The sequence below is a fragment of the Magnolia sinica genome, chromosome 7 (genome assembly GCF_029962835.1).
Source record: "Magnolia sinica isolate HGM2019 chromosome 7, MsV1, whole genome shotgun sequence".
NCBI lineage: Eukaryota > Viridiplantae > Streptophyta > Magnoliopsida > Magnoliales > Magnoliaceae > Magnolia > Magnolia sinica.
The window spans coordinates 3,401,312-3,416,186 of record NC_080579.1 but is presented as its reverse complement, the minus strand read 5'-3'; the positions used below and the strand labels follow the sequence as shown (position 1 = coordinate 3,416,186).

The 14,875-nt window shown below is 38.9% G+C and overlaps 1 protein-coding gene across 4 annotated transcripts; it reads right to left on the bottom strand.

Annotated features, from left to right (window-relative positions):
* Nucleotides 1–248: 248 nt before the first annotated feature.
* On the bottom strand, nucleotides 249–9,582 carry LOC131250864 (protein IQ-DOMAIN 12-like). Of its 4 annotated transcripts, none has more exons than XM_058251235.1 (6): nucleotides 9,157–9,582; nucleotides 7,349–7,443; nucleotides 6,660–6,956; nucleotides 5,325–5,555; nucleotides 1,954–2,082; nucleotides 249–1,285 (listed from the first exon to the last, which is right to left on the bottom strand). In XM_058251235.1, the coding sequence occupies exons 2-6, from the start codon at nucleotides 7,421–7,423 to the stop codon at nucleotides 650–652; spliced, it is 1,368 nt and encodes a 455-aa protein (XP_058107218.1). In that variant the 5' UTR covers nucleotides 7,424–7,443; nucleotides 9,157–9,582; the 3' UTR covers nucleotides 249–649. The 4 variants fall into 4 exon arrangements, with proteins under 4 accessions (XP_058107218.1, XP_058107217.1, XP_058107216.1 ...); XM_058251234.1 differs by having other exon boundaries at nucleotides 7,349–7,479; nucleotides 9,157–9,581; XM_058251233.1 differs by having other exon boundaries at nucleotides 7,349–7,499; nucleotides 9,157–9,580.
* Nucleotides 9,583–14,875: the final 5,293 nt, after the last annotated feature.

Sequence of the window (14,875 nt, the reverse complement as noted above, 5' to 3'; positions counted from 1 at the left end):
TACAAGATGGGACCTAACACCTATTGTTGGACCTATTTTGTGTAAACAATCTTGACCGTCCGTATTAAAGGCCATTGATTGAATGGTCATTACTTGTCAGATTGATGAGGTGTTTGCATGGTTGCCCATGAAATGTGGGTTTGATCTAATGAACAGTCTAGATCAATGGATTGGACAAGTGTTCCAATGTAGCTAGTAGCACTATAACTTACAGTGCTGAGCATTTCTCAACAATAATAAAAGATATGTACACTGTAATAACAGATACAAATTCTGTGCTGCAAACCAATACAATTCCCACTGGAAATCCTCCTCCAACACTCCAAACCCAACCTGTTAATGAAAACACCATATCCTTAACCCAAAGATCACAAAAAACAATAGAGAAAATCCTCTAAAGAATCGAAATCCACATCTCTGATGTCTCACTAAGATGACCATCAATCCAACTTTATTGAAACCCAAGGCTGCATCCGCTTCGTTGCAGTCCTGAATGATTTTGATTGCCTTAAGTCAGCTCATTTTTTCTTTGGATCATCTCATGAACTTGGACGTATAATCTGTACTGTCAAAACCATTGTTGTGGCCTTCAATCAGATATAAAAAACAAAAGAGATCAGTCTGCTCATTCCCACTTCTTTTAAAAGAATCATCTAAAAGCAGTTCGTCTGTCCCAGTTCAGCAATGAGCAGCTGGAATCAACACTGAGATCCTTCAATGACCTTTCGGATTTGACGGGACCTGTGACGCCTTTCAAGCGTGGGGATCTCTGATGAGGACTGGGATGCTTTATGGTAACCTTACTGATGCTTGGAGAGAGCCTATCATAATCGGATGATGAATTGGGATCGGAATGAGTATCTAGGACTCCCGTCCTTTGTTTTGGCATGCTGTTCGTTCTCTCCCTTGCCTTTGCTGACTCTGTGGACGCCATGTAGCTTGGGATGGCGGGAGAGCTCAAGAAGGATTCATTGTCCCTGATCGAGTTCTGTTTCGGTAGATGGAATGATTTTCTTGCGAGTGAAGGAGACTTTGATCCTAGATATTCTTCATGCATCTGAAGTCCCCTCCTACATTTGGGTTCTTCCCCTTCATTTCTATGTACGCAGTCAAAGTGAGCAACTGCATCAGAAAGCCGGTGTGGTTGGTTGTGGATAGTTTCTAGCCGTCTTTCGCATGGTTGGGCATCAACCCATTTCTCTAACCAGCTCCATCTCCAGTTTACCCGCTCAGGTTCTGATTCTTTCACCGTAGATGTAGTTGGTCTTTGAGCATTCCTCCTCTCCTGAAGAAAAGATGACTTAAGTACTAGAGCAAGCAAAGGAAGAACTTGGCTAGCATGCTTGCTGTTTTTTCGCCACGTGGTTATCTCAAGTGTATCTACTGGGGCCCACTGCAGGTGGGTCACAAGGGAAAAAAATCCTACTGATTGGAGATCCCACAGTCCATGCCATAAACACCTATGGTTATGATATCTGATTGGTGGAATTTTTGCCACATGGAGCATGATTTGTGAGAGCTACCAGATGAATGGTTGGGATCATCAAGTGGCGAAGCATAAGAGGCAAGCAATCCTAACAAACCTCATGGAGAGATGGGGTACCCATACCACAAAAATCACATTGCTTGGGTGATCTTAGCCACTAATTGGATTTTTGAGGATTACAAATGGCCAACAAAAATCAGAAATTTGACCCAAAAATCGTTGAATGTATGGATAGGATCATCTGTTTGGTGTCATTTTTGGCATGGGCTATCCAAGGTAGTGCACAATAGACGAATGGTCTAGATCTTTTACATGTGAGACGTGTTCAGAGATTGATTACTTGATTAAAAACTTAGATGTTAGTTTTTACCAAATTGTAATTTGAAAAATGCAGAGTTTGAAATGAGTTGAAGAAAGAGGAGAAGAACAATTCGATGGGATTGAATGTGAAAACAATGTGGAATTACCTGACGAGCAAATGCATATTCCAATGCACGTTCGCGTTTTAATGCAGCCTCTTGCTTGGTTAGATATATGGCTTCAAGCTCTTCCTTCGATAGCAAGCTGTCATCCCATCTTTGTCTGTTTTCTTCGATCTGTCAAAATTGATGATGCACAAAACATTTCAGAACAGTTGCTAGCAGTCCAGACCATTTTAGCTATTCTGTTATGATCCATGTGACAACCAAACAACATAGTTGCTATGAAAATCAGAGGATTATCACCTCCCTCGACAAAATTTTCAGTTCCCAAGAACTGAGATGAGTTAGAATTTCATGGGAGGATTTTCTCCTCCCAAGAACAAACATGAGTAGAATTTCATGGAATTCAATGGCCCTGTTCGGATGGGGCAGCTCCATAGGACTTCTTGGATTCAAACTTTGGTATGTCTGAGCGACCTTAGGGTGGTCCATCAGGTGGGCACCAAAGTGTACATATGCATCCAGCCATCAGGTGGCTGCACATGTTAAGAAATGGGCTGTTGAGAAGGATTACAATGGTTGACATTCAAAGTATGGTGTTGGCTCGTATGACAACCATATTCCCTATTTTCAGGCCACAAGAAAACATTCACTGTTGGGACAACCTGTTGGAAAGGCCTAGATCTTGTAGGCAAACCTAATGCAGTGGGTGCATGAATAGAGGAGGAGATCACCATCTTCTTCTCAAGAATAGCCCTTGAATCCACTAGGAAAGATAAAATCTCTAAAAACAATAAATAAAATTAATATTATCGAATGAATTGCCTATTACAAACACCCTGATCCATAGCCCAAGTGGTACACTGAGTGAAAGATACCTCGTTTCAACACTGAGGTCTTGGTATCGATTCCCTAGTTGGGGTGGCTAACAGTGAAGTGTGAATTGACAGTGGGTGTACTAACAAGCTAACCCCAAAAAATTTTAAAAAAAATTAAAAAAATTGCTTATTACAATGTAATTGATGTACTTATATAAGCAAAAGAAGCCTAGATACCTAATTTGACTCGAAATAGGAAACTTTCCTGAAATTGTAAAAGTTACTAAATGCAGTAAAAATATTTAATCCTACTAAAACTGCAAACAACCCTTAGATGGCCAAAACAAAGACTCTAGACCATGACCGGACTTTGAAAGCCCTAAAAATATAAAAGACTAGACTTACTAAAAATAATAACTTTTAACTTAAAACCCCAATTTCACCCTTAAAACAATTGAATTTTATGAAGCTGTTTGGGGGCAGACCAACCTTGGGTTGTTGGCTAGGGCGTAGGGCTCATCAATAGCTTTCCAACAGTATATTATATTAACGAAATGGATACCCAATTGCAAAGTTATGGCTTCCAGAAGCTACAATGATCATTTAAGCGGTTTTTGCCCAACCAAAGCCCCCTCGGCCGAATTTGTTCGATCATGGATTGAATCATCCTTTACTTGTACTACATCAAAACCACAGTGGCATGTTTGTGACTCCCTGATTTTTCTGTCCACACCAAACATACTCTGTAGGGCTCACTTGATGAAATGGCCTAGATCTCACAGAAGCTCTCTTGTATTAATCTATTCCATGCAGCTCAAGATAATGTGTTGAAAGACTAGAGTTTTGCTAGCCAACACACACTTCTAAATGCAGACATAAGTACCAACCTATTTTTTTTGCTGGGCATTCGCAAGTTGTGTATCGTGCATGACACATACCATGTAAATGGTTCTACCAGTGTTCGGCGCCGGTCATTTATCAGGTAGGCCACACATGTATGGAATAATTGACTGCATTAAAAAATTGCTAATTCTTTTAGATCATCCATCCATTGGCCTACCTAATAGTTGAAAGGCCTGAATTTCCATACAGATCAACTACATGGTGCGATGTCCTACACATGTGCCTCGTCGACATGCATATTTGTGTGGAGGGGTTCCAATTGAACTAGTAAACCTTGCAGACCAATGTATACTAAAACTTCATCAAAACTCTATAGATAGGTAGTTTATCAACTTCCCAAGTGAAAATGGAAGAAAATACCATTTCTAATGATACTGACATGTAGTTGGTTATGCACCAAACACTCCCCAGTTTGCACCTGGGTAGGTGTATGTTGACATAGAGTTTGGAACTCTGCCAAATGGTGTGGGATGACCCCACTCAAGCATGGTGTGAAAATGCCCCTGTATTAATCACCCCTGGTGAGGAGTCTCGAACACGAGACCTCCCGCTCTGATACCACTTTGATGCAGAACAACTAACCACTTGCTCTAAAAGCTCGAACTGATAGAGCATGGCGAATCAATCACTTTATCTCATAGCCCAGGCCCCACATCCCATGGGTTAGGATCTCGGCCAAACCCCCCTCGTGGGCCCCACATCACATGGGTACTGCCTCACATGAGCCATCCGCCTCACATGAGCCGCCCACCCCAAGTGTGCCCCTGCATCCCACAGGCCACCCCACTCGAGCCCGGTGTGAAAATGCCCTTGCATTACATTGTGCCATGTGTCAGGCTCTCAAAAGATAAGGCTTTGTGCCCTGATGTAGGCCTATTACAATTTACAACATCTATATTAAAGTGTGGAGCACTTTCTTAGCCCTTTCCGAGGACAATAGGCGCAATAGTTTGAGACCAATCTCTCTCCTAGCTTGACTCCCTGTGCCTGGGCGCAGACCTAATACAGCATATGTCCTAGGAGCAGACAGTTCTATCATCAGATGACAGGCACTAGAGGGCAGATCTCTACTTCATTTCTGGCATGTGAGACCTATGGCATTGCTGGACTAATTAGGCTTGTGTATGCTAACGCTATCATGAGTCTCCCCAGCCTGATCAATGATCCAAACACTTTGAAGACGAAGGAGCGTAGGTAGGATCTTTATGCTATTTTGTACCATGCAATGGAGTATCTCCTCTGCTTTTACCTTTTAATAAAGGGTTTTCGCTAGAGATGTCATAAGGGCCTGTGCTAGACCATAGCCTAGAATGTATCTCATTCCCAGATTAATAAAAGCCTCCTTGCATGGCATGTTTTGGGAGCATATCCTAACAACGGCGTCATTAATCATTAATATCATTCTAACATCAAATCCTAATTAACAAAAGACTCTTTTGTTATGAACAGAAATGGTGACTTTACCAGTGATCGAACCTAGAATCTCTAGCTAAGAGTGTCGTATTTAGCTCAATTGGTTGTTGTGCCAATTTGAGGTTGAACCCATTTCTCAATGATAGATACTTTCAACTTCAACATTGAGGCTTCAAGTTCAACCTAGCTTAACTACCAAAAAGAAATTAAAAAAGAAGAAGAGAAATTTCAATCTGTATCGTCAACCATCTATCAAAGAAACAGTAGCTTTTGGTCACTCACCCTTGTTTTTATGTCTCCCAATTCCTCACTTTGCTTGTCAACCTGTTCTATGTCTTTGCAACTATGACTCTCTTCCACTGTTCGCACTCTCCTTGCACGAACCTGTGACTGGATCTTTATGATGGATTGCAAACTCCTGAGAGTAGTGATTGCTTGGCGTCTCACAGCTCGACCACGAATCAAAGCTTGAAGCCTCACCAATCCCTTCAATGCCCGCAATGCTTTCCTTGCCTGCAACACTCCCACAGATGAATTCATAGATTGGACACTGCCAAAATTCAGCACATAAGAGAAAGCGGGAAATATTTATATGAAGAAATATATGATCGTTGATCTGATGTCGTAGATTCTCTACAAGTGGGCCCTTTGGTCTGTATATTCTGTTGGGGTCCAACGTGCCCAAAAATTCCCAGATGGGAAAATCCAAGTCCATTGATCAATGGCCTGATCATAGATGGTTAAGGAAAAGTGCATCAAGGATCCACATTTTCCATAAAAAAGAGATCAGTCATTTGATATTTTGGATTTTCCAATCTGGGAGATTCTTTTGGGAGGCCTATCTGCAGTAGGGACCATCAGATAATCAGTCTGGATCACCAACCATGGGCCCCACTTATATCGTCTGAGGGCCCATGTAATTCCTCAAATGCAGAATTCTTTCAGTGAAATTAAGAAACAGTTCAATCCAAAAAATGAATCAAAGCACTAGCAGTTACTGGAGAAAAGAAAACTCTATAGTTCTGATTTTTTTTTTTTTTTTCCCATCTAATTCTTAATATCTTTAAGAGATCGTGAAACAGTTGGCTTGAAAACATATTAAAGTTTGTAAAAAAATGCGACTGAAGAAACTGGATTCAGGAATATAGCCATTTCAAGTTTATTGCTGCATTCTTGATGTTTCAATATGATAGAGAAAGACCGTAATCCAGGAAGAGGAATTATATGATCCTTGAGCAAGGATATCAATAAGATATGCATGTAGTATGTACAATTTGTAGTAGTTATCCACACCATTGATCTGATGGGCCCCAATGGATTTATTAGCCCCCCAAAGATCTACTGAATGGAAAAATCCTAACATTTAGATTAGTTGCTTGTAAATAGATGCTTAAGAAAAGAAAACAGCAACCGTGCACATTCAATGGAAAAATGGCCAAAGATATGATGTATAGAATCTTCCGGTCATAGAGACTTTTGGGGTATGGTCCATTCATGGTGGGACCAAAAAATGAAAGGTATGGATCACTGAACCATGGACCAGATATGTAATCCCTTGCTACAGAAATGAGTAAAAACATAAAGCAGAGAATTGAATTCTGAATAGAAAGTGCTTACGAGATATCCACGGAAGGCGGTTTGAATTTTGATGGCGGCCAATTCACGACTTCTCTTGTCAGATCGATAAACCGATAGAGGGGTGGCTGTGAGACGAACGACCTCGGCAGCGGCCTGGGCAGCCGCAACGGCAGCCTCGGCAGCAGCTGCTGTTGCAATGGCAACAGCCAAGGCATGCTGGGTATGCTCTTCCTCTGCTTCACTCAGTGTCTTCTCCGTTGGCGATGGTGGTGCTGTAAGTGCAGGTGGGCGTTTGAGCTTGAGCCTCCCAAACAGCCATCTCCTCCTCTTGTCCTTCTAAAAAAGAATCCAAACATGAGTAGTCGAATTCAGTTAATAAAAGGGGGAAAGAAAATCAACCCAATCCAGGTAATGTAGAATTAATTAAAATGTGGTTATATCAGTGTTTGGATGCATTATTAAATTAAATTGCAATTATCAGTACAATAAAGTTGAAATGGCTGATAGTAACTGACTACCTTAGTATTCATACTGAGAAGCTGTCTCCAATTTCAATTACATTTCTTTCAAGTTGGATTTGAAACGAATGTAACTACAAATTGAGGGCTACTTCCTCATTGGTTATTGTGTATAATAAGGTGGTAATACAATTTGGTCATTTCCACTCTACGGAAATAATTATTGCAATTCAATTTGATAGTGCATCCAAACACAACCAAAATCTCTACCTTTTCTGCCTTTGTTCCTGCCCCCGAACCAAATAATCTCTTTAGCAGATTAAGCCAATTCCTCCTCTTAGCCATTGGGGAACCATCACATGAGGCTGAAAAATATGGCCAGAAAAGATGCTTTTGCAAATCTGAAAACAGTTCCACCCATCTTTCCATAAAAAGGAAAGGAAATTAGCTTGTAAATGAAATGCATGGAATGTAATCTAAAATCAAAGGGTAGAATTAAAAATGGAGAAATTTCATTTGCAGAAAATCTCAATATGGTAGATGCCCATATTCTCTATCAAATGCTGGTAAGATTCAAAGTACTTTATCCTCTTCAAAACCATTTCGTAACTACAAAAGTTCAATTTAAGGGGATTTTTTTTTTTTTTTTTTGGGGGGGGGGGCGGCAACACGTCATCTCCATAAGAATTTGAATCACCTGGGTGTGTTTGGATGGACTATCAAATGCAATTGCAATTATTCATCTAATGAGGAATTGCAATTTCATTAGTTTCAAGTTGGACTTGAAATGAATGTAGCTGGAGTTTGAGGGTTGATCCCTCAATACAAATACTAGCAAACATGGTTATTTTCTGTCATTTCCTCTTAAACTGAACACTGACAATTCAATTCACTTGCGCATCCAAACACATCCTCAAATGAAAAAAACTAAAAAACAAAATTGTAACAAAAATAGCAGAATTGATACAATTCGTGGCATTGTTTCATCAGATACAGATAGTAAACCCATGGATTAATTTATAGTGTTTGCATGTACTTAAAACAGCTACATAACCATCTCACGGAAGCATTTAAAATCACTGGAAGAAGAAGAAGAAGAAGGAAGAGAGAGAGAGAGAGAGAGAGAGAGAGAGAGAGAGAGAGAGAGAGAGAGAGAGAGAGAGAGAGAGAGAGAATCAGATAAAAACAGTTCCTTTTTCTTTTCTTTTTTGATAGAAAGACAACAACAGTTCATGGAAATCCCTTTCATTCAATCAGACCCATAGAAGTAAAGCCATGAATTTAGAAGTTTTATGACATTTACATGCACTATAAAGAGCTATGCCAATCTCCCACAAGCATTGGTATCACTAAATTATTAAAAAACAAAAAAAACAAAAACAAAAAACAAAACAAAACAGAATCATAGCAATGGCACAAATCACACAATCCCAGCTATTAATTCGTCAGACCCAGATTATAAGGACCTTGAATTATGATGCTTTATATCATTCACATGCACGGAAAAAGGAAAGACATATAAATGCATTTCTATCACTGAAAAGAACCATAAGCATAGGAAAAAACAGCAGAATTCAAATAAAATCAGCAATCATTTCATCAAACCCCAGATTCCAAAATCTTGACTGGAGATGCATTTTAAAGCGTTACATATCTCCCAGAAGCAATTAAATCAATAAAAAATAATAAAAAACTGAATCATATCATGAGCAGCACAAATCACAGAATCCCACACTGTAAAATGTTGAATTAATTGAGAACCGATCGCCTACCGGCGCCTGCATCACTATTTGTGGTACAGGGCTTTTCTAGCCACGAGATGCATTAAAATAACTATTTCTTAATTCCCCCCCTGATGCATCTTGTGGCCAGAACCATAAATAGTGGTACAGGCGCCTGTTGATCGGGTTCTCGGATATTGTTCAAGGCATGCACAAGAACTCAAAAAACAAAAGCATTTGAATCATTAAAAAGAACCATAACCATATAAAAAATAGCACAATTCGCACAAACCCAGATGCTGAAATATTGAATTAAGGTGCATTTGAACATTCAAATGCAATGAAACAGCTACAAACCTGATGGAATTACAAATCTACACCACAAATGGAGCAAAACCCAGGAATTATTTTTCTTCTTTCTTTCTTCTTCTTCTTCTTTTTTTCTTTTTAATAAAATTTGTTGAAAGATTTTTGAAGTCAGAATGCACTTCCTTTGTGATATGAAAGGCACCCCAAAAGTGAGATGAAGCTACAAGCCATGGATAATAATAGGAAAGGGCTGTCCCCTTTTGGGTCTCTCTCTCTCTCTCTCTCTCTCTCTCTCCTTTTTATCCCCTTTGCTTTTGTTCCTTCATTGATTTTGATTTTGATTTTTTTTCAGGAAAAAGAAAAACTGCTTGAAGGGTGGGTCTGAAAGCTACTAGCAAAGGAATGTGTCCTGAAAAAGCAGACTGTTTGCTTTTTCCAAGTTGTAGCTTTGCTGGCTGTGATTACATGTGTAAAATTCAGGGGTCCTTCTCTCTCTCTCTCTCTCTCTCTCTCTCTCTCTCCGTCTACAACTACTTGAAGAGAACAGCAGTTATAACTCCCACTTTTCTAATCGTCTCTCTCTCTCTCTCTAATATTTCATTTTCACTGCATTGCCTCTCTCTCTCTGTCTAGCATTCATAACTTCTGCTAGATTATGGTTATTAGTTTTGAGTAATATTAGCGAAATGCCCCTCAGCTTGTTTTAGAGAAAAACAATTTAAGGTTTTATTGAAGAGGACCACTCCTAATTGTAGCCCGCGGGACACGTGGCCCTGAATGGGCCATCCATCCTTTTATGATCAAACCGTCTTCAGGTGATTTTCATCATGACTGGCTCCTATATATCAATATTTTATCGACTGGATACGGCTGTCTGGTATCATTGAATAAGAGCCGTTGGCCTTTTTATGCCATGGTGGCCACGGTGTGAACTTTTTTCTGGGAGGCGTACGCATGGTAGGGTTTATAGGATGGACAGTTTGGATCATGGACCTGATCACCTCCAACTGGCTGAATACTAACTTATCATGCAGCCCAATCGACATCTGAGCCGTGCAAAATGTGGGTGCCAATGCAAAGATCATCTAGGCCAGAAATCAGCCCGGTCCACATATCAAACTGGCTATAGTGTGGAAATAAATGGACATATGTAGGTCTAATTTACTATAAGCGTGTGGCCCACTTTTTTTTTTTTTTTTTTTCTTTTTATATATATTTGCTCACTTACGCACCCACCCACATCCACCCACATCCTGGGCACTCGATCCTATGATCTCAATGTTGAAACGGAGTCCATCCACCACTTAGCTATGGAGCTGGACCCACCTAATGAGTGGATGGATTTGATTTTTTGGATAGGCGATCTTCGTGATAAGCTTTGCTTGTGTAGTACACATGTCATACTTAGGTTTAGACTACCTGCTTTGTGTGATAAGTAACATGGTGCTGTATTCTAATTCAGACAATTACGAAAACCGATTAGGAAATTATACATGGTACTGTAAGAGGACTAAGAAGTAAATAAGAAAAATATTTAAAGATTTGAAGTACTTTTCGTGATGTTACGATCGACCATTGACGTAAGTTTCCTTTTACACCTGAGTGGAAGGTTGGCAGAGTGTTGTGGTTGATGTACAAGAAGTGTGGTAAGTTATTTAAGGATATAAATGACACAAGGACAATCGAAATAAAACCTTCACCGACAAGAAGTATTTTGAAAAAAGAAATGTTATAAATGAAAAATGTAAATAAAGAATGATTTAGAAAAATCTTTTTCGATTATTGTTATTAGAAAAATGATATAGATGAATAAGTTACCGTAAAACTCTATAAATAATAAAGAAAAGTGACATGCCAAAATCAAATATCAGAATTAACAAATTAACAATTAAATTTATTTTATCAATTTCTTATATCTTAGTTTATCCTAAAAGTAGCGATAATTCAATAATAATAATTTTTAAATATAGGCCTTAGTTGTAATCTAAGTTTATAATCATATGTTGGATTCATTCTTAGTACAATATTAAGTAATTCTTTCAAAAGATGCATTCTTGTAGTCACTTTTAGTAATTAATCGTGAGTTTTTTCTTTTATATGATTTACATTGAATGTCTCTTTCATACAGAAGGCATAAAGTAACTTATCTTTGGAGGAAATACCTCATCATTTGATTAGTGCCTAATCATTATCAAATTCAGCAGGTGGCTGGTCATATAAGTACGCAGCACTCTGTAACTCTATGGCTCTGAAATTGTGCCAGGCATATCATCAAGTTGGCCACACAGTCTATGTCCAACGTACGGTTTTGACCAAACTCATGAGTAGTTGATCAACCTGATTTTCAGACCTTGGAAAGTACAGTGTGACCTGCCTGATGAATGGCTTGGATGCTCCTGCTTGTGTCCGCATATAGGATCCTAGTTCAAAACTGGAAAACTCCACCGGATTTCAAGTCTGGTCGAGTTGACTCGAAGACTTCACCCACTCTTTTTTTAACTCAACTCGATGCGTAATAATTAAATTAAAGAAATATTTATAATTAAGATTTTTTTTTTAAATAATTATATTAAGTTAAATAGGTAAAAATTAAGGCTTTTCAATGGGCTGGTGGGCCCGAATCAGTTGGGCTTAGCCTATAAAGTTTTTGATTTATCTGGGCCCAGGTCCGGCCCATTAACAGCCGTATAAAAGATTAGCTAAATTTACGTGTGTGCATATTTGAGTTGCTGGTTAGCCACTCGGACTGACTCAAATTCGGACGAGTTGACTCAGCTGAGTTCCAATTCAAGTCACTGAGTAAAGTCTCCAGTCAAACCGATGATCTTATGAGATACATAGGTAAAAGTAGCTGTCTCTAAAGTGTTTAAGATTGGGAGATCGATCAATGGCCCACAAATCAACGGTTATAAATAAAGTCCACATATTTCAATTTGATAATCCCTTATTGGGTATTTCCATACAAGGTGAGACCCATCATATAAACGGTTAGGATCACGGTTAGAGTCCCCACATATCCTATATCAACATTTCTAGACATATCCTAGCAAATCCTGTACGATTCATAGGATACATTGAGATGTAGCATTAGATGTGGGTCTTTTCCAATTATCCAAACCGTTTATATCATGGGCCCCACCTTAGATAGTGGAAATCCAGAAAAGAAAAGAAAGTTAAATTGGAATATATATTTCAGCTCTTCAATCATTTTGACTCTTTTCATTCAAATATGAATATATATAGGCTTTATGAACTTTTAACTAATCATAGGGTTGATTTTAAAATAATTCTTATAGACAACAAGTCTCATCATATCAACAATCCATGATGATGTATCCTATCCCAAACATGATGGGATGTATCACAGCAAACCTCCTGTAAAGTTGGATTGTGACCACCAGGAAAAAGCTCCACGTGTACATGTATAGGCATGGACCTACAGTGAAAAAGGGTAAAATGGTCATTTCATGTAACATGCCAATGCCACTTGTTAGGTTTGAGATTAGAAGGGAGGAAGTATGTATCCGTACAGTCATATCCAACTAATACCAGTAGTGGGGGTCATCCTAATGCCAGCTAAGGGGGATGGGTTCAGTCCCTACTCCCATGTTAATGATATATTTTGATTCATGCATTCATTTATATAATCTAACTAAAGTAGCTCTTTTCATTTAAAGGGTATTTGGATTTTAAGTTACTTTGTATAAGATATTTATGTCATGAGAAGTTTATTTTAGTTTTTATTTATTCATCAAATAATATGTTTGGTAAACACCAAACTTATTAGTAGAATTAAAAAGCATGTTTAGTTTCTAATAATGCAAGTATTTATTCCTTAAGTTTGTTTGGCTCCCTTCATATCCACCGTCTATTGTATAGGGCCAAGCTTTGATATTAACGGTTTATTGTATGGGCTCTACCTTTGTTGTGAGGAATCCATCATGCGGGGCCACCTTGGATGTGGGCCATTCATCATTAGAGGCTAAATTTTAATGTGTATTATCCATTATGTGGAGCCCACCTTTGATTTTGGTCATCCAGCATTTGGGGCCCACCTTCTATTTCCACCGCCCATCATGTGGAGCCCACCTTTGATGTAAATCGTCCATCATGTGGGCCTCACCTCCAATGTGAGCCATCCAACATGCCAGCTTGCCTTGGACATGAAAAACTCATAATTAGGGCCGACCTTTGATGTGGACCATACATCATGTGGGGCCCGCCTTGATGTGTATCATCCACAATGTGGGGCTCACCATTATTAATTTGCCCATCATGTGGAGCCCACCTTTGATGTAAACTATCCATCGTGTGGGTCACACCTTCAATGTGAGTTGCCCATCATGTAAGGCTTACCTTGGATGTGGGCCATTCATCATTAGGGGCTGACTTTTTGATGCAGGGATGAACGTGATAAGGATAACTACTCCGAATCCACGGAGCTTCTCTGGACTCCTCACAGAGACTTCTCGAATCCACGAGGAAAGAAAACAGAAAATAGAAATAAATTCTAATAAATTCGAAATTGATTAATTGATTATTAAAAACGAGTTCACAATCCTTTAAATAGGGGTACCAAGTAATAAGAAAGAAATCAGAAGCAAACTAAAATTAAAACTCCTATAAATTCGCAACTTAGTAAGTTTCATATGTGGCTTAACCACGTTATTCTCCTAATTATTCTAAGCACTTTTCATGTTGGACACAACTCCTAAAACTCAACGAATAAAGAGTTATAATCAAACTAAAACTTACTATTTATAGTAAAAACGGAACTAAACATGGAATTTCACCGTCAATGGAATCTCGCAAATTTCGGCATGGGCAACCTGGCATAGCCAGGTTGGTTGGCTAAATTACCTCGTTCTACCCCAAAATCATATATGGTACGTTGAGTAACTCATTTTGGTTTGCGAGATATGCCTATTTTATAATTCTGACGGTCTCGATAATTTCTGTCTTTGATCGGGCCTTCTCTGATCCATCTTAGACATGAAAGTGTCTACGGCCCTCTCTACATCACCTTTGATGTGGACTTTCCATTATGTGGGCCCAACCTTTGAAGTAGGTCGTCCATTATACCTCCATTTTGGATGTAGACTATGTATCATTAGCGGTTCACATTTGATGTGGATCATCTACTATGTGGGCCCACATTAATATGGATGATCCATCTTTGATATGGATTGTCCATCCTATGGCCCCATCTTTGATGTGGATCTTAAGGGAAGGGTCGAAAAGTGAAAAAGTTAAAAACCCCAAAAAATAAAATTAAAAAAATATGAAAATAAGTAACTCTAAACACATAATAGCTTTTGCAACTATATTTATCATACTTAAGTTGAAAAAAACAACCCAATAACTTAAAAAGTAACTTATTCGGTGGTATCCAAACTAGCTCTCCTTATGCTGGTTTAAAATTTACTTTTTCATCAGAGGCCCCACACATGATACGCCCACGTGGCGCAAGACCAGGTGCGGCCAACATCCTTCTGGATGTGATTAGTGTGATCTGTTGTTATGGGTGGTTCGTCAGGCCAAAATTAAATTCTCTAATCCTGTTAATTAGGAATTATCACACCCCCTTTGCAGTTTGAAGAACAGGTTTATGGACGATTCAAAGGTAATTGTCGATTAATGAGGGCCATTTCAACGGTGGGATGTAACTGGCAAATTAAGAGGACATTACATCTATGAATACATGAAAAAGGGATTAAAACCATAATTAATTCAACCCAAAAACCCTCTACCATTCTATCATCATTAA